The sequence below is a fragment of the Gorilla gorilla genome, chromosome 13 (assembly GCF_029281585.2).
Source record: "Gorilla gorilla gorilla isolate KB3781 chromosome 13, NHGRI_mGorGor1-v2.1_pri, whole genome shotgun sequence".
Lineage (NCBI taxonomy): Eukaryota > Metazoa > Chordata > Mammalia > Primates > Hominidae > Gorilla > Gorilla gorilla.
This window is the reverse complement of record NC_073237.2, coordinates 56153990-56180269: the sequence shown is the minus strand read 5'-3', so window position 1 is coordinate 56180269 and position 26280 is coordinate 56153990. Positions and strand designations below refer to the sequence as shown.

The following is a 26280-nucleotide window of genomic DNA, read 5'->3' as shown; positions in this document are numbered from 1 at the left end:
TAAGAGGCAGTCTTGGAGGGAAGGCAGAATCCCACCGTGGCTCCAGTGGATGCGGCTGCACTACAGACATGAAGATGGATGTTCAGCTGAGCGTCTTACCCTGCTCCAACTCACAATTTGGCTTCAAATCCCAGGTACTTTTATTTTCTTTAAGTTCTATAAATCCCTAATGAAGTAAGGACTGTGTCAAAAAGAAATTGCTTTTTGGCAAACAAGTTTGTTCTTTGTTGTAAGACAGAAGTACTCAAGACCCGACAGAGCACAAAAGCTACCTTTCATTTGTTAATGTCCCCTCCTCTACTCCAACGCACAAACGAAAAAGCGTAACAACACTATATTGCTGTTAATATAGGTTAAGACCTAGACTGCAATTTTACAACAATGTGGCAAAAATGTTTACTTTGCAGTCTCCAGAAAAACTAGAAAACAGGAAATAGGAAAGCAAAATCTAATAAAAATTTACAAGTAAATTGATTAAATTCTAAAGGACACAGGCCTTTCCCCCGACCCTTCACCTGTTCAGTGACAGCCACACATGGCTGCATCAGACCTGGTGACATGAAGGATTCTTTCTGCAACATACCAAATAAAGCAAACATTTATTGCAAAGACACAGTCTATTGTTTGCCAGGGTATCCCCTGGTATAGCTGCAGTCTTTCCAAGTTTCTACAAAACACACAGAATTTTTTTTTTAAAAGCATGCCTGTTCTGTGGGCATCGTAGCTCAACCCCACAGTGAGCTAATAGAGAAACAGATGATATTCAGAGTATTTGAACCCAACCTGTAACTCCTCATTAATGTATGTCTTCCTCTACTTGATTTTCCATACCCCCACACTGCTGAGGAGGCTGAGTTTTGAGAACGGACACAGGAAAGTAGACGGCTGATTGAACTATCTTTGAATACACTGTAAGATCAGCAACATGAGTTGGGGAATTACCAGCACCTGTGATAGAGGGGCATGCTTTTTGGTTAGACAGCAACTTGCCTTAAAATACAGTAGACCTTAGGCCACTAAAGCTTAACTTTCAGCCACATCATGGAGTTGTGGTCCAATTAGCTTTATACTAATAAGGAGGCAATTATTATAGAGGTTCATCAAGCAATGAAGTAGTCAACAATCAAGCATGAGACATGAGTACAGAAGCTCTATGTGTAGGAAACACTCAGATGCTCAGTCTCCTCATCACTAATATGAATATCATAATCAAAAAGTCCTGGAACCAACACCTCTGTGAGAATTAAATGAATCAATACATCTGAAATTTCCAAAATGTCATATGGATTTTAGTTACTATTATGATTGATGTAAAAATGGAAAAAGTCTGCTTATTCTTAATGCCCTACTGATAAAAAGTAATTCCAAATCTGGAAGGCCCCTTTCTAGCTTCTACTTTAAGAAAAATTATCAGACAGGATAAAAATAATTCTTTTACAATTTCCCAGCAATCTGCTACCTGTATCTATATTCTAAAAACAGAACCACAGATGATGTAGGTTTATCTACGGCCTCAGAGTAATGAAGTGTAGATTCATTAGAGTAAGCTGCATAGATGTACAATTAAAAAAAACAAAAAAACTCCAATGAACTAAAGACAACAGAGATAAAAATAAACTCACTCCCAGGGCTTTCTGATTTTACTCTTCGATTAGCTTTCTGAGAACAAGAGTAAAGTAAAAAACAACACAGCCAGCCAGCCCTTAAAAATGCTTTTTCTTTTTTCCGGGTAAGAAACATCAGCAGGTATAGTCTAAGGTAGGAGCTAAGGAATAACAGATATAACAGCACTTGCTTGGCTACATGTAAGAGAAAGATGCCATTTACACAGCTCTAATTAGATAGCTCTTAGAAAGACTTCAAGCATCCTGTGAAACTGCTCCAGGTTTCCCAGGCTAAGTGCTATCTACCTTTCTATTTAAAACAAATTAAGCTATAAAAATTTGTCTATTCACTGCTACTCAAAAAAAGGAAATGCTTTTACGTATTTTTTTAAAAAGTACCATGAAATAAAATGATTAAACTTCATCACAGTTGTAAACAATTAACTTGAAAACAGAAAAACTGAAAATGCTGCAGAAACCATGTTATCAGCCTAAATCAATGATTTATGCTCTGAAGAGTGTGAGAAAAATGAACTCAACCAATAATTGGACAGGATTTATTTTTTTTTAAATGAGTTTTTTAAGGGATGGGATATACATTCTAACAAATTTCCTTTAGTATCTTAAATAGAATTTCAAGAGCAAGGTAAAACAAACATGAGGTGCCAACAAACTATTCACTAGTGACTGGGAAAGAGAGGGAGAGAAATCCGGAGGGAGAAAAAGGGATCATATTTATTGAGGTAATATGGGAAGGAGCACACAGCAACCATCAAAGGACTTCTTTATTGGGTGAAATAATTGTAATTGTTTTGATGTTAGAACTTCATATGGAACATTTATATTCACTATAACTAACATTCCATTAGAACATGTTGGATAGACTGTATTAACATATTTTCCTAGGTTTTTTTGGTTTTGTTTTACTTATTGAAAATACATCCAGTTACCAGATATGCCCCCTGCCCAAAAAAAAAGAAAAGAAAAAGATATTTTACAGCATGGGTACAATGTGAAATTGGAGAATACGTTAGCATGTGCTCACAGCTGTTTCAAATGAATTGCTATAGACTTACCCACAGAACACTCTGCAGAAGAGAGGCTAAGACACAACTGAAACATAGAGCACTAGTGTGGTGGCAAATGGTGGATAACATTACAGAAGGAATAGCAGTAGTTTCTTGTCTTTATTTATTTATTTTTAACTGGATTTATCTTAGAGGTGGTGATTCCATGTGAGCAGCTTTCTCATCTTAAAGGCGCTAAATTGCCCATCTCACAAATAATCAAGTTATTGTGACATCATCTATATTATTCATGCTTGGATTTTTTTGAATTGCTCCTGTTTTGCAAATCAAACAGCAGATGATATATATTTGAATTTCCATTTAAAAGAATAGATCCTTGCCCCTGTTGAAATCTGTAATGCTCTTATGGGTCTGGTTTCCATTTATCAAGCACCAGTGTTTTCTTTTGCATTACAGAGTACTTCAAATATATGCAGCTTTCTCATTTGGATATTAATTTTTCCATAGATCACATATCAAAGAAATTTTGTCTGCACTTAAAAGGGCCTATCTGTAGTAGTAATAAAATGCATAACACTAAAGATAATCTTAACAATTCCCAATATTTATTATGTATTTTCTTGGTGCCAGGCACTCTTCTAGGTGCTTTACATATGTTAGTTTATTTAATCCTCCTAGTAATTGTAGGAAGTAGGTACTATTAATAATCCCATTATACAGATGAGGAAAGCAAGGCTCAGCAACTTGTCCAAGCAAGCTCTGCAGAAGCAAGCAGAGCTTAGGATGCGTTATCAGGAAAGAGGTTCTTGAGCAGCATATAGGCCGTCCTAAGAAGGTACTTACTTTTACTTATTAAAGAGATGAAGTGAATAAATATATTTATGTTTTGGAACTTTAAATATATGACCCTTTCTGTAAGAAAAAAATAACACACTGCTCTGATCAGAATGTGTTCCCGTAAATTCATATGTTAAACTCAATCACCACTGTGATAGTATTGAGAGGTGAGGACTTAGGAAATGCTTAAGTCATCAGGGCAGAGCCCTCATGGGTGGGATTACGATCCTTATAAAAAAGCTTGAAAGATTAAGTTTGCCCTTTTTCTATTGTTTTGGCCATGTAAGGACACAGCATTCTTTCCCTCAGGGGATGCAGCAAAACAGAGCACCATCTTGGAAGTGGACAGACTGGGCCCTCACCAGAAAGCAAGGCTGCTGGCACCTTGATCTTAGACTTCCCAGACTCTAGAACTACGAGGAATAAATTTGTATGGTTTATAAATTACCCAGTCTGTGGTATTTTGTTATAGCAGCACAAATGGACTAAGACATGGATCCCTATTTTACTAAGCCTTTAAAAAAAAATCAGATTAATAAGCACTAGTGTTAAAGAATGCATATTACATACTAGGTTTATTCTTCATCACTTCTAACCCTCTCATGGATAAAACCATTTAAATCTGTTTTGGTGAGAGTCACATAGTAGCCAATAATCCTATTTAGAATAAGCCCACTAGCTTTTTTTTTTTCCCTTGAAGAAGCTAATCATCTCATACTGTCTAAGATTTAATATTTATTTGCCTACTTATCTTTTGATCTCAGGATTTAGAATCAATGTTCAGAATTCTGGAGATGGTAGAAATGGTCTTACACATCCTTGTTTTATAAGAAAACAACGAAAGACACTAAGTCATAGGTTCTTCCTAAACTGGAGAATGGGCTTGCAAAGAGATTGTATATGCATGAACTTTCTGAAATTAGTGTACAAATAAAGTATGTAAGTGCTCTATGTTTTCAAGTGGGGTTTAAATGTTCGTGAAATTATCAAAAGGATCCAGCTTCCCCAAAGGCTGAATGTTAACTGCATTAAGTGAAATGCTCAAGGTCACATTGTTGTTTAAACTGAAATTTAGTTTTCAGTTTTCTGTCTCTTTATTCAGTATACTTCCCAATATACCTTAAAACGTGAGATTAAACAAACAAACACACCTGAAAATCATTTCTGTGTCATTTATTCTTTGGAAAAATTCATTTTGACTTGGAGTCTAAGAACACAACTGAAGATCTCTAGTTCTAAGATTTCTATCATAAGTGTTTCAAAATGTGTATTTGAAAATTCTCACACAATCTTCCCAGCCAAAAAGGCAACAGTTTTGAATTAGGTTTGATGTACACAGGCAGGGCTATTATGATTTCAAAAGCTGCTCTGGGCCTGCGTAGACTAATGGGAAGAACAGCTGCCTTGAGACTGACATATATTAGTATTTTGAATTTGTCACTTATTAGCTATTGAGCATACTTGTTTGCTGACTTTTTAAATGCTTCCATTTCCTCATCTGTAAATTCAGATCATGACAACCAGCTTTTGGGGTTGGGCCTCCATAACATGGTGCTCGACATGTAATAGATAACCAGATAATCATATCTATTATAATGTTTTGTCTTTGTTGTTGAATTGAAAAGCAGAATTTTAATTTTGCTTTATATTTAGACTTGGCTAACACTTTTCTAAAAATCCATGTCAATATGGCTTTTAAAACAAAATGTCAATTATAATCCTACTAATGGAAACAGTACTGGCAGCAGTGAAGATTAATTATACTTTAGAACAACAACCTCTTTTTTATCCACAACTGCAATAATTAATTTTTGCTAATTACAAGGCATCATAATAAATAACCTGCCACTAATTGATACTCCTTGGTCAATAAGAAATTAAAGATACATATAACAATATTTAAGGTAAGCAGATCACCTGTATTACCATTAGGTTTACATGTACTTGACATTTGTTCTGCAATCTTATGACTCTGGTCCATTTGAATGATGCATTTGATGATTCCCATATTGTGTCCTTGCCTCAGGTTTGTCACGCCATAAAATAGGAAATGAGATAGGAAATAGGAAATGAAGTTCTAAAACCTAATATTTATGTTATCCATAAGGCTAATGCCAAAAGATAAAATAGATTTTTAGGCAAAAAGATAAGATTGAGCTTTTCCACCTATGCTAAGTGACTTAAGACACTGTCACATCCTGCATTGGTAGGAAAGTGTTATGAGTGATGTGGGAAAGTGGAAGACCCAGACCAGGAATCAATCAGAAGAGCTGGATTTTAGTGAGTTATATTATTTATATTCTGTGTGACTGTGTGACCCTGGGCCAATCCTGTCTGAGCTTCAGTTTTCTCATCTATAAATGTGAATACCTATATATCTAGTAAAATACTTACACTGCCGCTTCATTAGACTGTTGTGTACAGCAAATAAAACAACGGATAAGGAAACTACATAGAGATAACTCTTAGAAGTCAGAAATGAAAGAGATTACCACTAAGAAAACTGATATTCAGAGAAGTCAAGGTTACCTAGCTAGTTAGTGACCCAACCTCAGATTTCCTTGTTCTTCATCTTTTGGTTTGTCCATTTTCTTTTCCTAATAAAAATATCCTTCATCTTTTGGTTTGTCCATTTTCTTTTCCTAATAAAAATATCCTTTCTGAACAACTTTGGATTCTACAAGTTTAAGCATAATATTATATATTCTGTTTATGCATATCCAAGTATTAGCTTCCAATATCCAAGTATTAGCTTCCATTTGGTCTTTATTTGAAAATATTTACCTTTTCTTTTTTTTTTGCAGATGGGGTCTGGTTCTGTTGTCCAAGCTGGAGTGCAGTGGGACAATCTCAGCTCACTGCAAACTCCACCTCCCAGGCTCAAGCAACCCTCCCACCTCAGCCTCCTGAGTAGCTGGGACTACAGGCACGTACCATCATACTAGCGAGTTTTTTGTAGAAACTATTTATCTTAACTCATTACAATAAATCCTATTGCCCTCTTCTTCAGGAATTACTATTTTCTCTTAAGAACTGCTTAAACATAGAGGGGATGCCAATGGTAATTGGATTTGTCAAAAATTCAATTCTATTTCCATACTGCTTACCCTATAATTAAACAATTGAAACCATTTTGTAATTAGGACTCTTTTGAATTTATTCTGCATTTTTTCTAGCCTAAATAAAATGACTGTGATTTGGAAAGATGTCACCAAGTGTCACTATTTTCAAAAAGTTCAATAAGCACATTACTGCCCACACACAATTCCTGATTCTTTTAATTTTTCCCTGTTATTCTCTCAGTGGAAGTAGGATATACACTTGCTCTACTAAACAAATATAAAGACAACATCAATCACTGCGGCCACTTCCAGTTTTTGTTGTTCTAATGTCTGTCAGATCACTTTGCAAAATAATGTAAGGAGTAACTAGCACCACTGAGAGAATAGAACAAAAACACCCAAATTAAAACTCTCAAGCAAAGTCACTTAAGTTAGTAACATTGGTTGGAACACAAAACAAGCACATTAGGTTTTATAAATTGTGCATGAAGTCACTTAATATTTCAATATACTAAAAGCTGGCCCTGTATTATCAAAGCTGTCTTTAGAGGAGAAGCCTCAGTTAGTGGTTCTGTGGTTCCAGTTGCCAGTATTTTCTCTTCTGTGTTTAAGATACAGGATGATTGACTGCCCTCATGAATACCTGCTGGTTAGCGCTTAGTTTAAGATAAAATGCCGTTCACGGTTATAATTTAGATGAAAGCTCTCTATAGCTCACAAACTTCAATTAAATGCTTCTAACCTTTTGCATAACACTTAACATGTTAGGTCAGCTCTAGATTTAGGGTGTATTTGTGAACACAGCACTATAAAAAGGCAGGTTTTCGTGTGATTCAAGTGCTTTTGCTTTTATAATATAAAACCAGCATAGGAACGAAATGTGCATAGTTTTCAACCATCAGAATAAAGATACAAGGAGGTATATTTTTTATCCCTCAACATACTTTACTGTTAAGATGTGGAAAATAACAGGTTAAGAAAAATAATGACAAAGTGAGCAAAAAGTACAGGGAAGTGGTAGTTATTGAATGACCTAATTCTTAGTGGAAACAATGCTATAATACAGCAGAGGCAGACTGACCCCAGGCAAGATCATGCCAAATAGATTCTCAACTTACATTCATTTATTTTATTTCAATAATTTACCTTGCTTTTGCTAATGGAAAAAAGATTTCTCTCTGCTATTTGTGACTCAGTTTAGTTTTTCATTTATTATGGAGATGATTTAAGAGACTTGAGACCCCCCCACAAAAAACCTGTATTTTTTCACACTTTAAAATGGAAAACATAGAGATAAATGTAAGGTAATCATCCACATATGTTAATTACAGTTTTTAAACAATTTGAAAAGAAGCGATTACCCATTTGACATTATTATGCCTGATCTAGTATTGGTAAAATTTTAATAAATTTAAATAATTGTTTTCAGTGTGGAAAAAGGCTAACTCTTGAACACTTAGTATCTGTGGGTGCCTAGAAAAGGGATTATAGTATTTTCCACCATCCAAAGTAAATTTATTCTGAGAATTTTACAAAATATATCTACGCAAAACAATGCCATGTTGAGGTAAGGAGGGCCACAGGTATAGGATTGTTCAAATGCTGAAAGATAGTTTTTCTTCCCAAAAAAACTGGAAACAAATGTATTAATGGCCTATGGTGCCTACTGAGAAAGCTTTTAAACAGTTTCACTTTCAAATAAATTTTGGACGTTGAGGAAGCAGGTAGGAGATGTGGTCAGAGTTATAAAATAAAGTGGTGGTCAGCAGAGATTTTGGAAGCAGAAAACAGGGAAAGGTACTCGAACAACTACAGATGAACATCTTTCAACTATAAAGTCCTTAAAATAACTGGGTCTGAAGCTACTATAATTTATTTGTTTTCTAAAATATCTTCAAGAATGTAAACAGTGAACCTTCAAGTATGAAGAGGCCATAAAACTCTTCTGGGCACTAATGAGGGTGAACATGGCATGTGCCAACGGTGACCCAGGTTGACTGTTAGAGGGACAGATTTAAGTGGCCTCCTAAACTATTTTCTAAGGACTTTCCAATCCAATGTGCTCCTGTAGCCAGAATAACTAATGAAATACTGTGTGTTGAAGATGAACTTCTAGTTGTTTTAATATGCCACACAAAAGGGATTTATCATTGGAAAAATGATCCGTCATGAATTCTTAATGAAGCTGGATAGATTTGAGGAGCAACCCTCATCTTTTAGGAACAATCATTCCCTCTGGAACATACTCCTTACTGCAATTCTAAGAGGCAGATTACCAAGCAGTCCACAAATTAGATAAATTAGACATTTCCAACATACTTAATTTATATTAATCACCACATTATCAACTCTGAACTTTTAGACAGTCCCCAGTGGATATCCAGATTTATTTACAAGCAAACAATCCCCTCTCCCCTTTTAAAATAACCATTTAGTTTATGGGCCTCTTCCGACAATCACCTGTTCATTCATAACAACCAAAAACCATCACTAAAATGGGCAACCTCAATTCACTTCCCATATAAAACATCAACTACATTATCAAATCTTTAGGGTAAAGGCAAGAAGGTAATGAGAGATGCACTTCTGTCATATGGTGTCAGGGATATTGTGGCCTATGTATAATTTATTTGTGTGAGAAAGAAAAAGTAGGAAAAAGCTATGTTTGAATCTTAATTACTTTCTTTTTTTCTTTGAGATGGAGTCTCGCTCTGTTGCCCAGGCTGGGGCTGGAGTACAGTGACACGATCTCGGCTCACTGCAACTCCCGCCTCCTGGGTTCAAGTGATTCTCCTGCCTCAGCGTCCTGAGTAGCTGGGATTACAGGCGCCCACCACCATGCCCGGCTAGTTTTTGTATTTTCAGTAGAGATGGGTTTTCAGCATGTTGTCCAGGCTGGTCTCGAACTCCTGACCTCAGGTGATCCACCCGCCTCAGCCTCCCAAAGTGCTGGGATTACAGGCGTGAGCCACCATGCACAGCCATCTTAATTACTTTCAGAGATGGTTAATAACCTCACTAGAACAATATTCTCATGCACATACTCAAATCCATGAAAATAAAGGTATCAGTGATGTCTGCATTTCCTTACCTTCTATAGCTGATAGGAGAACCCGGGAATGATCATATGCGATTACATTCGCGTATCTATTCTTTGGTTTGTTTACTTCCAAGTTTGAATGTTCCCATGTGAACTGCTGGCCAGGGTCAATTGACTTTAAAAGAAAAACAACACATATACACAAAATCAATACTGAAAACCACCAGATTATAGGCATTTATCACATGTAATAAACATGATTTAAAAGGAAAATTCTGAAGCCATACTTCATCAAGATGATCCTAACTGTGAAGCTGAACACTAAAGTACCCAGCATAACAAAAAATGATTAATCATCGCAGAAACAGTGATAGTCGTCACCAACATTGATTCAAATGAAAAAAGAAATCAATATAGATGTTCTGTTAATATTGGAAAGGCAGGTTCTTAATTTTACTTTTCCATTTCCCTCTCTGCTGCTGTAGTTTACAAGTTATCTTGGTTCAATATTCCTTCCGGTTCTGTAAACCTTATTTTATATTGATTATTCTTCCCTATTCTTTCCTATCTGGACCTAAGCTGAGTCTTTAAGTTGACTGGTCTTTCACTGGCTTCAATGGACACAGGCTTTACTGTTCATTCTTTATCTACATGTTCAAAACCTAATGGCAACTTAAGGTTTTGTTTGTTTCTCTGTAACACACTAAGACCAATATTACAAGGCAAATTGTACAATTTAAATAGTTAACACGAACAGTAAAGAAGGGAGGTCAGTTAATTTTAATACTCATCTTAGATGAATAAGATATAACCCAATGCATATAAATTGTTTTTCTATTTATCATTATATATTTTCTATTTATTATTATGTGTTATTACATTTATAGTTTGCTTCTTTTTATTCTTGATTTTAATATTAGTTTTTTTTCTGATTTTATCCCTTTTTGTGATGGTACATTTCAACCAAATTATTCAACAATCTAAAATAAATATCAAACAGGTATATAAAGTATGTAATTTAAAAATATTTAAGTAGAATCATCATTTCAAGACCAAATTCAGGTTTGATCATAAAACTCTAGGGGACTTCATTTCCTAAAACGTTATGGAAATCAAAATACTTTTTCTTTCATCATAGGCTACTGATAACATTTAAGATTCATAATTTCATTGGTATATGGAAACACAAGTTCATTAATTACACAAACATGATTTTAAACGATCAAAATCAAGTTTTCAAGAATGATAAAACAGGTTTATACCCAGGTAATTTTTTTTAAATATACTCTATTATGTTAACAGAATTTTTAGCAGTTAATTTTGATGCTGGGTATTTTTCATGCCTTTATGTGTATATGTAGAAGTTGGGAGTAAAACATACCCCCAACAGCATCAAAATACTAAAGATGTGCACACTTTCTGTCAAAAGGCACAGAATTCAGCACAACAGTAAAACTCACAAGTGTCGAAAGTCAAGTCTGTTAGTAGTCTTAAATAGCCTCCAAGCATTCTAAAATTCTCAGCAGTATAGATTCCAGCCTCTAATTTACTAAGGATTATTAAACTGTTTTCCTTTCTTAGCCTGTGTTAATCTATATACAAAATAATCAATGAGCAGTATTCAGGAAAATATTAATAATTATCCATACCTTAGAGTCTGAAAACTAATATAATTAAGGGACTTTCTAGTTTGCTCTTCCAGGGAAATTTTTCATCTCCCTTGCAGAAATTAATTATCTCCAAGCATGCTATGAGCCGAAGGTACTGAAGCATTCAGATGTCCTGGTGGAAGCCTTCAAGTCAACCTTGAACCATGTCCACACAGAACAGCTCCACTCAGTGATGAAGGCCTGCCTTAAAAATCTCTCAAATTTGCAATCTCATTGCTACTTCCTACATCCGGAACATTGGTATCTGCTGTCTGATTGAAATCCCTTCTCTAATCTCTTATTCCAATCCACTCTTCATACTGCTGCCAAAGTTGTCTTTCTAAAGCACAGCTCTGGACAGGTTGGCTCCCTGTTTAATAACTTCCACTGGCTCTGTGTGACCTACAGCCTAAATTCTAAATTCCTACCTATGCAGCTTTCGTCATCTTTGCATCTACACTACACCTGGCTCAGTAAATGGTCCAACAGATTTTATTTAAGCAAATGAATAGAATTGATGAATAAATGTTTTTGAGAAAAGTTCATAAAGAGAAATCATAGAGTAATTCCTCTATATAACATGAGAGAGAACAAATTATGGAAACTTCATTGTACAGTATACCACAATTACCATACTTAACACCCATTATCATATGGCTTAGTGATTAAGTATGTGATCATGGAATTATAACTACCACTGCTATTCCACTTTATACTGATGAACATTATTGGATACATAAGCTTCTTACACATCATTTAAACGTCCCAAGAAGCTACTAAGCTCACTGGTATATGTACAGTGCTCCCTCTGATATCCTTGTTTTACTTAGACGAAGATCACCCACAGATGTATAAGATGGCATGCATTTACTTATAGCAATGAAATTGCATCTATTAACTGAAACAAACTGTTAACTCATGTCCATTTCCACTCTTGCCACATGTTTTCAGCCTTCTGTAGGACTTACTTGATACCTACATTGAAGACTTTAAAAAACGAGTAACAGAAACATGAGTTGTGTGCCACCTATGTTAGATAATATGCTTAGGTTCAAAGTGTGGCCCATGAGATGAAGACCAACAAATAACAGGATAATTATAAAAATACGTGCTAGGTCATTATGCTTTATATGAAGAATTATGCTTGATTTTCACAATTGTTATAAGGTAGGTATTGTTTTTTTCCATTTGGCAGGTGAGAAAACTGAAGTAAAGAAAGATTAATTTAATTATTCTTACTGAGGGCCTACTTCATGACAGGCTCTGTGCTACTTGGTACTTAAGTAATTTGGCTAAGCTCACACAGCTAGATTCATACAGTTACCCTCAAACCAGGTCTGTGTGATTCCAAAGCTCAACTGATAATTAACAGCTGGTAATGACTAAGCCATGATACTACTTAACTATCCAGAATGCCACTGCAAAAGGAAGAAGCCCAACTTAAGAAACACACCTACACATCACTATCCTTTATTTCACCAATCCAAATGATATTTCTTCCCAACTTATCATCCTGTGTCATTCTGGGGCAATTACATAAGAAATCAAGTTTTAAAAATGAGGTTGGCTTCACATGGATGATAAAACAGATGGGATGCAGCTTACATTTATACTCATTTTACACGGATCAAACAAACATTGATTAAATAATGCTGACTTGTCTTTGTGCAACACAGCACTCATCCATCTGTATCTATCTGTCTGACTGAACGTTTAACAAAACACAACACGGGTCATTATTTTTGGAGCTTGTCAGAATGCTGACAGCAGTAAACTCAGTAACGAATAACAACTGAAAGTTGGTGAGGTATACTAAGATCTTTCATATTTCAAAAAATACATAAAACTGGTTGAGGAAAATCAAACTTCAGTTATCCATATTAATAAGACAAAGAGATCATGAATGAGTAAGACCCTAATTGCTGGTGACAGACACAGTTGCTTCGCCTCTCTGTTCTCAGGCTTCTCTTGCTGCTGTCCTCTTAAGGAAGAGTGAGATGGCCAAAATGAAGAAAGAGCAATGTAGACCCTGAGGAATGTAAAAGTTGACTTTCACTTCAACCTTGTATTTTTGGTCAGTCCACCCTGACCATGCATCTTTTTTACTATAAAGCTAAGCTGAGGTTACCCAAATATTAATTATTCAAAACAATTTGAAATAAGCACCTTTGTTCTTAATGGACTCAATTCCTTCTTTTGGGTCTGCTGCTGTTAGTGTTTGGTTTTCCTGAGCTTGACTCATAGTTACGTCTACTCAACTCTGTCCACCCAAATAATCTTCTGTGGGATACCCTTGCCTTCCCAGCACTCAATCTGAAGTTTTACCTTCCCAAGCTGAAATCCTGGCCAGGCTTTCTTCAGTCTCCATTGTGGAGAATTTTGCAAGTTAGAAATAAAGCAAGCTAGATTTATTCAAGTAAAAGTTGATTAATACACTTTTATACATGATACGAAATACATAAATTACCACAGAATTCATAAAAATGCTACTTCATCATATTTTTTGTGTCTCCAGCCAATCAAAAAGCCTCTTGAAAGACAGATATTGGATGAACCCTATATAGCGTCTAAAGTTTTACCAAGATGCCGAACCATTTTACATTGCTTCCCTGACTGCACACTGGGCACTTGACTCCTCCTCCCCACCGCAGCTTTTGACTAAACCTTTCTAATGCTAACAACAGATCTTCAACTCAAAGGCTTTGCTTACTCAGAAAAAATGACCCAATAGAAGAAAAAATCCTATTGTGAGTGATTTAAAGAACAACGAGAAAGTCTCAAGCAGATACTTGCTAATATAAAACACTTTGCATTTATTTAGTCTTTAACTTGATGGTCTGAAAGTTCTAATCCTTTTTATTTAATCAACTAGAAGTTTATCTCAAACTAGGTAACTGAAAAAATAAGCTATAGCAGATGGATTAGAGGTTTGCATTGTTTCTCGACAAAAATTCAGAATTAAAATATAAATATATCCAATAGCTATAACTAATACTTAGATAACTTTTACTATGTTTTCTTTGTGCTTTGTACGTACTAACTCATTTATCTTCACAAAGACCCTAGAAGTAGTTGCCATTATGATTACAGTTCTGTAGATGAGGAAACTGAGGTATAGATAAGACAAATAACTTTCTCAGGGTCAAACAGCTAGCACGGAGAGAGGCCAGGCTGCAGGTCCACATATTCTGGCCCTGGAGCCTGAGGGCCCAGCCACCATAAGATGCTTTCTCTCTAGTTAAGCTGGAGAAGATTCCTTGAAGGTTTCACACTTGCCTTTCAACTATTCTCTTGAAACACAACACACAAAAGGTTGGGAACAATCTGTGTAGCACTGCTGAACTCTATTTGTAATTCTAAACTCCAAACAAGAGAGTGATCATCAAGTCGCACATCATATTACAGTCACCAAGTAAAATTATATCCTGATATGGGAGTAACCTTTTTCAATAACGCTGAAGTCATTATCTTAAAGCAAAGTCCTTTAATCATTCTGCAAAATTCAACCTTTTTACCCAGAAGAAAAATATAATTCAAATGTGCAAAACACCATACAATACTAGTTGCTCTGTGTTTCACTTTCCCTCATCCCACCAAGAGAAAAACCTCAAAATATTCCCTTTAGAGACTCATCAAAGAGAAACCACAAAAAAAGATCATCCTGTTTTTGTGTGTTTTTAAAACAACTAACAAAAATTTAATTATATAGAAGGAATAGACCAGTTACTTCACTCGTCAAACCATGGGTCAGACTAACCATTCTTTTTACAGGGAATTGAACTTTCAACGACCTTAACTTCCAAAGAAACAGTATCTTTTCACATATCTCCCCTTCAGTAGGCTCATTTGGTTCTTAGTGTGGTTGGCTCTGAGATATTCTCAAGTACTTTCTGAGGTTTAGAAGAGCAATCTACCATTCACTGTGTATTCTGCAATTATGCCTTTTAAAATTCTCATTCATTGTCTCTCTCTTCTCTGTTTGAAAATGGTAAATTAATATATGCCCATTTGGAAAAGACCATGTTTGCATAGATGGGAAGGGCTATATTTTGCACAATTAGTAAAAGCCTGCAATTGGCATAATGAATACTTTCTTCAAAGAGAAGAGCATGAGTTCAGTTGAATCCTATGATGTTTTAGAAACTGAAATGTGAGGAAGGAGTGGAAAGTCTAGTGGTGAACAAAATCTGGAAGTCAGAGAACAGGGTGTTAGCTTTCTGGCTGCCCCTGGTTAGCTCTGGCCGGTCAGGTAACTTGGGTCTGTTTGCTCTGTGTTCCCTTTTCCTATTAATGTCAACCTAGTGTCAGGTTTGTGTCCTCATTTTCTCTTATCTCTCTTTATCCAATTAGTTATCAAATCTTACTGAGTCTCTCTCTATAAGAGCACCTCTGATCCAGGCCACCATTAGAGTGTGAAGGATTGAAATAAAGATTTTTCAAGACTCTCAGTAATAACAAATGAATGGATGTGGGAGTGCCTCACCTTTAGTAGTAGGAAAGACATAGAAAATGTATAAATATGCCACACTCATTGAAGTCATCAAAAAGTGTTTCAGTCACATATTTTTGTACACAGTTAAAATTCTGGCTTCAGATAAGTGATAAAATGCATCAGCTTTACCTGTTGTCTAATGGTTGCATTTGAAATTTTGACTCTAACATACTATAAAACAAATACGTATAGAAAATTACTTAAAGTAATAATATACATTATTAGAATTGACATGTAGGGAAGCAAAAAGGATAAACTATGCTCATAGTAAATCATTCATTCATGGCAAGTGGGTAAATATCTGAGGTAAACTTTTGATAAACAATTTATTCTAAATTATATCACAGTACTAAAGATGAATTAGTTTATTTCACTGAGGAAACCATTGATTCCCAGAAGTATATTAGAATTATCCTAATCTAACGTGGATTAAAAATGATGAAAAACAACAACAAAACCAAAAATACTTAATTATTTTTTTAACTCAGTAGGCCAACATGAGGTACTCTCTAGAATTCAGATAAGGTGTTTTACTATTTTAGTGTGTGACTGTAGAAAAGATATATTTTTGAGAGATCGTTCCAAATAAGAATCCAAAAAAGAACATACAACTTTAAGATTAAAGATTTAAATAACTAGATTTTTTACTATATAATTCTTTTTTAAAAATTTTTATTTATCTTTTATTTTTATTTTTATTTTTTTTTGTGGCAGGGTCATGCCTGTCCAGGCCGAAGTGCAATGGCGTGATCTTGGCTCGCTGCAACCTCTGCCTCCCGGGTTCAAGCAATTCTCCTGCCTCAGCCTCCCAAGTAGCTGGGATTACAGGCATGTGTCATCATGCCTGGCTAACTTTTGTATTTTCAGTAGAGGCAGGGTTTCACCATGTTGGCCAGGCTAGTCTTGAACTCATTACCTTAACTGATCCACCCGCCTTGGCTTCCCAAAGTGTTGAGGTTACAGGCGTGAGTCACTACACCCAACACTATACGTGGCTTTTTAATATGCCAAACATTTTCCCGAATATTACTAAATGCAGAAGAAAGACATTTCTAGTTTCCAAAGACAATGTGCTAGAGGAATAAGATCAGCGATATGTGTTAATCCTAATGTTTTCATTTTTAGCTATTTATCTCCTACATCAGATAAAGTGAATAATAAGAGAGAGATGGACAGATTTATAGGTGATGTTCTTTTTTTATTTCCTCACATCTTTGAATTCTATATAGTTGATGTTCTTAAGAATAGAATGTGTCATTGGAAATCACTTTACAAATACAATTCACAGATTAGAATTTCTGATGTTATTTGAAAAAGCAAAGAGTATTAAAGAATTTCCAGGCAGTTTGGGGCAAGAAAATGTATTAGAAATTTATTAAACTGCTTTGTTTAAATAGACAATGTTGACTGAATTGGTAAAATGTAATTACAATGATTTATAAGAAGAAGTCACTTGATCTGCAAGTCACTTATAGAGTATGATATTTAATAATTAAAGAGGATCCTGGTGAGGTGGCATGTGCCTGTAATCCCACCTACTCTACTCAGGAGGCTGAGGCAGGAAGACTTCTTGAGCCCTGGAGTTTGAGTCCAGCCTGGGCAACACAGCAAGACCCAATCTCATTAAACAAAATATTAAAATAGGTTGTGCACACCTAGAAACATTAAAGAGTATGGCAACATTAAAGAGAATATTATTGAGTATAGGTAACAGACAAAATTATCTAGCAAATACAATCAATGTGCAGCATTAAACACTAATTTACAGTGTTAGTAAATTAGTGTTTTAGTAAATTAGGAAGAATTAATTCACAGCTGCATCCTTTCTTTTCCACGGATAACAAGGTCCCAGTTTTTGCCACCAAATTAACTAGCTGAATGTATTAATTCCTCATTGCTCTTTGAAAATGCTGACACATCTGTATAGATCCCAAAGTATTAAGTGAAAAGTACCTGATGCACAGTTATTACTAAAAGAATGCTAGATGTTTTGCCTTCTCTTGCCTCTACCCTGTGACTTGTATAAGAACATCCCTGATAGAAGACTATCTTAGCCTCCAAGAAATATCTGCATTCTCCTTGATGCTAACGGTGCCTTTTTTTGATATTGAAGTATAAAACTGAGGCAACTGCTCAATTTAACAAATAAATCTATTTCTGCTCTCCTACTTACTATATAACATGCCCATCTATGTAATTTGAAAACTGATTTACTTTTCCGGCAGAGACAGCAGAAAAGAGCACAGCTGCATATAGTTCTCACTTTTTGCATTTCATATAATAGAAACTTGACCACTCAGAAAACTCAGTACATAAGTAGATTCAAAAGAAAAAAACAAATTATGAATGAATAGCTTGGTTTCACAATTGTTATGTGACTGATATTACAACATCATTTAAGAAACACTATAAGGAAAATTGTTAAGATAAATCATCTTCATTTTTAAAAGTCGGATTAGTTGAGCTTAAGTGATAACAGTAATTCTTTCAATCAAATATGAAAATGTCTAGCCTAATTTTAAACACACTATTTTTCTTCCTATTATTTTTACTTTGCATCCTAAACATAGATGTATTTTAGGCTTTCATCATTGCTTTGCTTGTCATTTAACAGAAAGTTTCTTTATTAAGTCTTTGTTTCTTTTTCCATATTTAGTTTCAGATGCAGGTGGAGGGAACAGATGAATTTCTAAATTGAAACATAAATTAACTTTTGTTAATGTTCAGTCAATGCGTTTCAAATCTCATTTTCTGATTCAGAAAGAGATAAAAATTCTACATCCAAAATGAAATAAGAAAGAGTAATGTTTTCTCCCAGTCTTCGTCGGAACTCAGAAAATCCCAAATAATCACTTAAAAAACTCTTGTACCCCATTTCACACCAAATGTATTTAGTACAACTATCTCACTAAAAAACATGACTATCCACATGTGCCTTTTGGGCATTTGGGCACAGTATATATACCAACAACCCCTTGGCATTAATATCATTAGTCCTTGCAGGTAAGGTAGCAATACACCATACTAAATATAGGCTTCTAGTTAAAGAAGTCACACAGGATGATCATTACTACTTATACCCATGGTGCTCAGGTGTCTTAGAAAGTATTTACAATGTAAAGTGTCATGTATATTTGTCTCTTACATGTGATAAAACTAGAAAGGCTAGAACAAATTAACACAATCTAGAATTTTAGAGTTTAGTATCTTTCTAAACTAAAAGATTACTTTCAAAGATTAGTATTTTTAAATGTATATTAGTTTTATATTGTAAAATTAGAGACTCTTCTAAGTTAAATATTAGAAAAAAAATCAGTACATTGATGATCTTATGTATTAGACCTCTGGAAAAAATGGAATCACTTGAGAACACTGCTATGGGGTTGTGATTTATCTGATGTTGTATATTTTGTATTTAGCATACAGTGAATTTTAAAGTGTATTTGTGGAATGAATAGCTAAGATACATTACAGGTAGGATATACAGCAACAATTACTTTTACCCTAGTACCTTAGAACTAGTTAAATAAATTTCTCTGCCAAAGGTGTGATGATGAAACAAATATATATTGGAATAGACCAGAGATATAAAAAAAAATTTAAATAAACAGAATGGCTCCCAGCTCACAAGTGGCTGCAACCCAATTCATAAAAGCCATCTTTGACTTTTGTGCATCTGAAATTCATTCTAAGCTATCACCTGTAACAGCCTTTTGTACTGTGTTTTCCAGTTTTTACATATGTACTTAATATTTGGAAGTAACACATAATGGCTACTTGCCAATGACAGTTCTGTATAAACTGTATTACCCAATTTTCTGCACAGCAGTATGGGTTTATACAATTAGTTGGCTATTTTAATACAATAGTTTTTTTCGTTTTTTTGGTTTGTTTGAACAGTTGTGCTCCCCAAAGATCTCAAGGCCACTTATGTTGGGAGTTATAGGGAAAATGGAAGGAATGTGATCAGATGGAAGGATAAATATTCCAGAATGGAGCTCTAAAATAGGCTGAGTTTGAGTTAGGTAGTCCCTACATCCCAGTTTACACCTACTGTCCCAGCGTAGTTATTAATAGGACCCTTTCTCACTCTCAAAGTATCCCAGTTTAGGCAAGAAATTATATGGCCACGCCAAGGTAGAGCTGGTTCTACCTAACTTCCTCATATTCACATCTATGTCTAGGCAAGCTTCATGACAGTGTCATAACCATCAGTCAGGCATGTACATGTATGGGGAGAGAAGGCATGCAGGGGAGCAAGAGAGAGGGAGAGAGAGGGAGGGGGAGGGAGGGGGAGGGGGAGGGAGAGAGAGGGGGAGAGAGAGAGAGAGAGAGAGAGAGAGAGAGAGAGAGAGAGAGAAACAGAGACAGACGGGGCAGTCTCTGCTAAAAAGTAAGTACACTTACAAACTATCACATGGATAGGTGGGTGGGAAAAAGTAAAGAGAAATTTCTGCAATGCAATACCTATCTCCAATTATCTAACACTATTGATGCAGCAATGAGATACTGAATCCAGAATGTGAGAAGGTAGCTGACCTTACCATGATTCACCCTTGTTCACCTTAACTATGGTGCTGCACAGAAGAGAGAAAAAGGAAGAAAGCAGAGAATGTGTTTCTCAGCACACATTTACTGTGCTCTCTAACAAACCAACAATTTAGCCCTTTCCGATAATTGCTTTTTCCTCCTTCTAAGACAGCATTGGAGATGGAAGGAATGTGCAGTACATAAGCTGGCTGGATATGTATTCAATTGTGATTGGATATGTATTCAATTATGATCAAAGTAAATGAACTAATTTTACAAACTGATAATTCATTCTATAGACATGATTTTTAATCTTGTATATCACATATAATATTTTATAATATTTAAGGCTGTGATTGGAATATTAAATGTAATTATGCCATAATTTCTTTTTTAATTTTTAATGCTTTGGAAATAAAACCATAGACTTATTCTATTGTTTGAGTATTACACAATTCAACCATCATACGTGACTTCAAATGTAATATAATCTAAACAGTAAAACATAAATTAACATGTCCTTTAAAAATCTGTGTATTAACATATCTAAAAAAATGCTATGTTGGTTAGTAGGAGAGAAAGCAAGGCACAGACATGCAGACAATGGAGGGCCAGGGAGGACGATGACCATGAAAATCTGGTACTCTCAGAATGACGGCAGCATTTAGATGTCACAGCTTAATTACATGGCCACCAAGACCACACAACTAATGCAAGTGAGGTTTCCAGAAAACAGATCTCTCTCAAGTTTTAGAACTAAGAAGCAAGTTGTAAAGCGACCATATCAAGGTATTCTCAAGGTCTGGAAGCCTGCCTTGGGATCACTTTGCCTTCTCTACCTGGCTCAGTTCACCCCCCTGTGAAGTCAGTCTTTGATTCATCCATTTCCTGGTGTTAGACTTCAGATACTAAACTCTGTCAGAAAGCCTTGAAAGTGAAAAAAAAATATTTCCCCTGAACACATGTATAGGACATGTATACAATCACTTAAAATAACTTTGAAAAGCTTGGAAATAGCCTTAATATAATAGCAGATTATATGAAAAAGTATGAAGCTATTAAAATTGTTATGCATCTAGTGACGTGGAAAGATAAACTTTACTGTTAAAGAAAAAAACATGAAACAGTACTTTTGTTAAAATATATACATATGTATACACATGCACTGCATACATATATGAATACACACACATATAAAAACCCAGAATGTTATACACCAATGCTATCAGTAGTTATCTCTGAGCTGTGATAAATGACAATTATTTTATTTCCTTATGTTTACTATCCATGTTCTTTAATTTTTCCACTTATGAACATTGAACTACTTTCCAGGAAGAGGGAAAAAAGAGAGTTGCAGAATACTTTTCACAACTGCACATGTGACTTCCTCTTGTCATGTCAGAGGCAGAAGGAGTAGACTGTAGGACTCAACACTCTGGAGGGGATTTTGTGAAATCCATAGAAAATTTTTCAGCTGGCTTTTGGAGTCCATGAAGGTAACTTTGGTGCAGATTTATGACCAAGAAAGAATACTGAAGGGCCAACACAAGACTAGACTGTCTTACTCTAAACTCACCAAAGAATGGTAGTGAGAAATAATCAGGTTAAATTACTTCTGATTTTGAGGATGATGATGACAATGAGGGGTGGATTATCACTACTTACAGAATCTCATGTAATTCTTAAAACAAATTTAGAGGTATCTTAGATATTGTTATCTCCATATTACTGATAAAGAAATTGAGGCATAGAGGAGTTAAGATACTTTCCATGAGTCACTCTTGGTGGTCCATAAATTAGGAGAGCTGGGATGTAAATGCAGGAATTCCTGACTTTGAAGACAGAGCTCTTAACTACTACACTCTAATAGATATATAAATTATAAATTTATTATCATAGAGCATAATTCCTTATTTTAAAACTGTGGAAAGTAAGGAAAATAGATTAAACACCAGATACCTCTGCCAATTTTGGCTTAATGATGCATTCATCCCACAGTTGTTATTGCCAAAATTTTTTGATAATGAAAGACAAGCCACAGCTTTCTATAATATATAGTTAGATTCTAACATGACTCCTATCAAATCCAAAAGAGTGGGATGTTAAGTATAATGTTTACTTTAATAATTGGGAACAAAAAGACACATCTCAAGTTCTCCCTTGTTTCTACACACCCAACAGTGCTGCCCCAAAACCCTCACACGCCATAAATTCTGCAGGAAAAGAGAGAAAGCTGATGCACATTCATTCCTTAGAACTGAATAGCCATAATGCAGCAAAGGGTAGAGCTGTATTGGCAGAAACGACTAAGAATGGTGAGAGACCAATAACTCATGAAAAACAAGTCTACACTAACAGTTTTAATGATTATTCTAATGGTTTAATGGATAGCACTTTAATAGGATTTCTAGTAGAATCTGAAAGCTTCTGAAAGCTTGTCTTCAATAAATCTGTCATTAACAAAGAACTGCATTGCTTAACTACATAACCATAGTTTACTGAGTCTGAACACAGAAAAAGTATAGCAGTTGTCATCCTGTATTACCATCACCTTTTCAAGTATTCTATTAACTATTGTGAGAGAGACAGCTACAAGATCAAAATGTAGGCTGCCAGTGAAAGAGGCATATTTATACTAAGGGGATGCAGTAGACATTAAATAAAATACAACAGAAAGCTCACAGTTATAGCTTGTGTGCAAAGAAAAAGCTGAAACAGTAACTGTAATCCAAATACATAGGTATACTAACACTGAAATTTCAAAAACTAGCTTTAGTTCTCTTTGAAAGAGTATTAAATGTTTTGGGGTGATTTGTTTTTTAATGCCTATTGCACTCTGTGTCTACATTTGACTTATTTTATATTATGTTGCTTCCTGTACTGATTTAATGTTCTTTAAAGTCAGGAATTACCATGTTGTGGTGCTCAGGGTACATACCAACTCAATATAAATATTGGATCAGCTATAATCAGTCCTAGTGAATAATTTTAAATTCCAGCCTTTGGCTCTGTTTTCCTCTGTCCATGTCTGAGGTTCTCATTTCTGACTTTTTTGCACTGGAATATTTCTTGCTTGGAGAGCACTTTCTTATCCTTTTTTTTTTTCCTTCTAAATTCTACCTTCCTTTCAACAAGGTTCAGCTTAAATCCCACTCTTCCAATTCATTACTGCCTGGAGCTTTTTCTTACATGCTTCCATGTGTGCCACTATCATATGTTACAGACTGGAGCATCCATTTGGCAACTAGCTACGTTTAGCCTTGTAGCATTTCTTCTTGTAAAGTTGTTTGAATTCATTATCATAACTTATCTTTTCATTTGACAATTCTTTATTTCCCCAACTCTATAGTAAATTTCTCAATGGAAATACTGTCTGGTATATATCTGTGTAGTCTAGAAAATGGCTAGCCCAGTGCATGTAAAATGTATGTAAAATACATTTTTTTTTTTTGTAATTTTAATCATTTCTTGTCTCAATTTCTGTGAAAGTCTTTCAAGGTTGGGAAACTTATTTCTTTTGGAATTACACGTAGTCTTATATATACCAGGATCACAAACCTGAGGATAACAGACTGATGCATTCTTCGAGTATGTTCTATCAATGCTGATAGCTGTAAATTCATAGACTTTACAGCAATTATACTGATTATCAAAATTACTGAAAATAACCCATTGGCTAAGCTATGGACCATTCAAGTTGTACAAACTGAACAAGGCCTAGAGTATACTGGAAGAATAAAAATACCTTCTCAGATCCAATAGTAGGCAAATTTGAGTAAATATACCCATGCTAGGAGATTTATATATGTCTGTCTGCTGATAACGTCCTTGTAAAAATGGCTCCTTCATTCAAAATCAAAAGTATTATCACTTGAGGCAGGAGTTCGAGACTGGCCTCAGCAACATAGTGAGACATCGTTTCTAAAAAATTTTAAAAACTCATCACAAAAGGTGGTAATGCACATCTGTAGTCCCAGCTACTTGGGAGCCTGAGGCAGGAGGATAGTTTGAGCGCAGGAGTTCAATGTCGCAGTGAGCTGAGATGAGATCATGTCACTGCACTCCAGTCTGGGAGACAAAGCATGACCCACTCTCCAAAAAATTTAAAAAAAAAATAAAGAAAAGAAAAACAATATTATTAATCAAGTTATCCAATAAAAGTAAACAGAATTTTATTCTGAAAAAGACAATATGTTTGAGGTCATTTAAAACACCTATTGTTTATTAAGAAAACATATTAAGTGATAGATTCAGTCTTTACACAGAGTGAGTCTTATTTACTCCATTTCAAGGGTATGCTTTGAAAACCAAACAATATAGCGAACAAAAAACAAAAAGCCTAAACAATTTCATAAATAACAATATGGGTAAAGCAACAAACATAAATGGCATGCTCTACAAGATAGAGCCTCTTTTACCAATATAAATATTAAAATATAAGCAGGTCATCTTAACCAATGATTTACAATAAGGGAAGAAAAGAAAAATATCTATATGATTCTTTGGCATCTCATATTTCTTTCTCGGGGGGGCATATATTTCATCCAGCTAGGGGAATTTTGGATGAAATTATAAAACTAAATACTATGCCTGTTAACTGCTCCCACAGCTTAGAGAAACCCTAAGAAGTTCTGCCAGGGAAGCATAATAGAGAACAAATGCTGTTCCCTAATCTTATTTCACAGACATTCAAGTAACAGAATATGAGAAAGAGAAACATGAGTTTTCCCTACAGCGGGTCCAAAAATCTAAGAGTCTGAAGGATTGATTTTTCTCTTTAAAAAATTAGGAAATACTTTGAAACACACATTTTAGACAGTTGCTAAGACACTAACTGCCCTGACCTACTGAATTTCCACATCTTTGTATGTATTGAGTGTCAGAAAAAGAAGAAATCCCATCACCCCTCACATGGTACATGTAACAAATGTAGACAAAAATGCCAGTCCCATTAACCATGGAGTAAAACTCATAGCTGCATACCAAAATCCCGACAAATTCTAGTTATTGTGGCTTTGGTTAAGTTTGGATAAAAAAACTAAAGGAACCCTTGGACTCAGAATTCAAGGGCAAAATTTATGCATCATTTATTTTTGTACTCCACAGTCTAGCAAAGTACCTGGCACACTGTAAGAGCTTAGTAAATATCTGTTTTATGAGATGAGCTGAATATAAAGCTGGAAAATTATATAGACTTTTAAAGAAGGAGCATTCATGTTCTTGAAAATTATTTCTTAGGTAGCTAAAATTTTTATTTTTATTTATTTTTAAATTTTTTGTAGCTAAAATTTTTAGAATTGGTCTTCTTGTTCTCAAGGCCATTGGGGAGAAATGAGCAGCTTTGTTTCAAAGTTCATTTGTTTATTCTCCAGCGAAAATTATAATCCTTGGTCTGTGGCATCACAATTGGTTGCTGTGGGAATGATTATAGATGAAAAACAAAAAGATTATATCCCTTTTCAAGAGCAAATGAGTACCAAGAGCAGATGAAGACTTAAGGAAACAAAGATGTTCTTTTCATGCAAATATTTTTACAATACAACTGTGGAGAGATAAATACTGAAGCTGGTAGTCTTTATGAAATTTATAGGCATATTTTTAGCTTTGGGGAAAGACAGCTCCCTTTGCCCTCAGAGTTGGCTTCGAGACATGAATACTACAGATCATTTTTCTTTTTTTTTTTTTTAAAAAAAGAAAATAAAGACACTGAGAGCGTAGGAAAAGTGAGTTCTGTGATCAGTATTCCCCTGTTGTTTTATTTCAGGCAGAAGAATGTCTTCCTCATCTGTGTACAGGATCACTGTCAGGGAGCTTGATGTCCTGCACTGTCCTGGCAATATGTTGCCCAAGGGAGGTCCACCAAGGAAAGCCAAAGGTGAATTCTCCACCTAGAAAGAGGACCATGCCCATAAAGTTGCTGTTCCTCTGTCTCCACAAGACTTCTGCTGCAGCACAGTAGTAGTTAAGAGTTATAACCTAATGAAGCATGCTTATTCATGACTTGATAAATGATATCTCTCTATATATCATGTGACTAT

The 26280-nt window shown here is 35.1% G+C and overlaps 1 protein-coding gene across 44 annotated transcripts in view; it reads right to left on the bottom strand.

Moving 5' to 3' along the window:
- PTPRD (protein tyrosine phosphatase receptor type D) overlaps positions 1–26280 on the bottom strand; it is a 2298568-nt gene that overhangs the window by 80188 nt on the left and 2192100 nt on the right. For all 44 annotated transcript variants that reach the window (XM_055350539.2, XM_055350541.2, XM_055350534.2 and 41 more), the window contains one exon: positions 9623–9746. In XM_055350539.2, coding sequence (XP_055206514.1) covers positions 9623–9746 — 124 coding nt within the window. The remainder of the gene's footprint in view (positions 1–9622; positions 9747–26280) is intronic.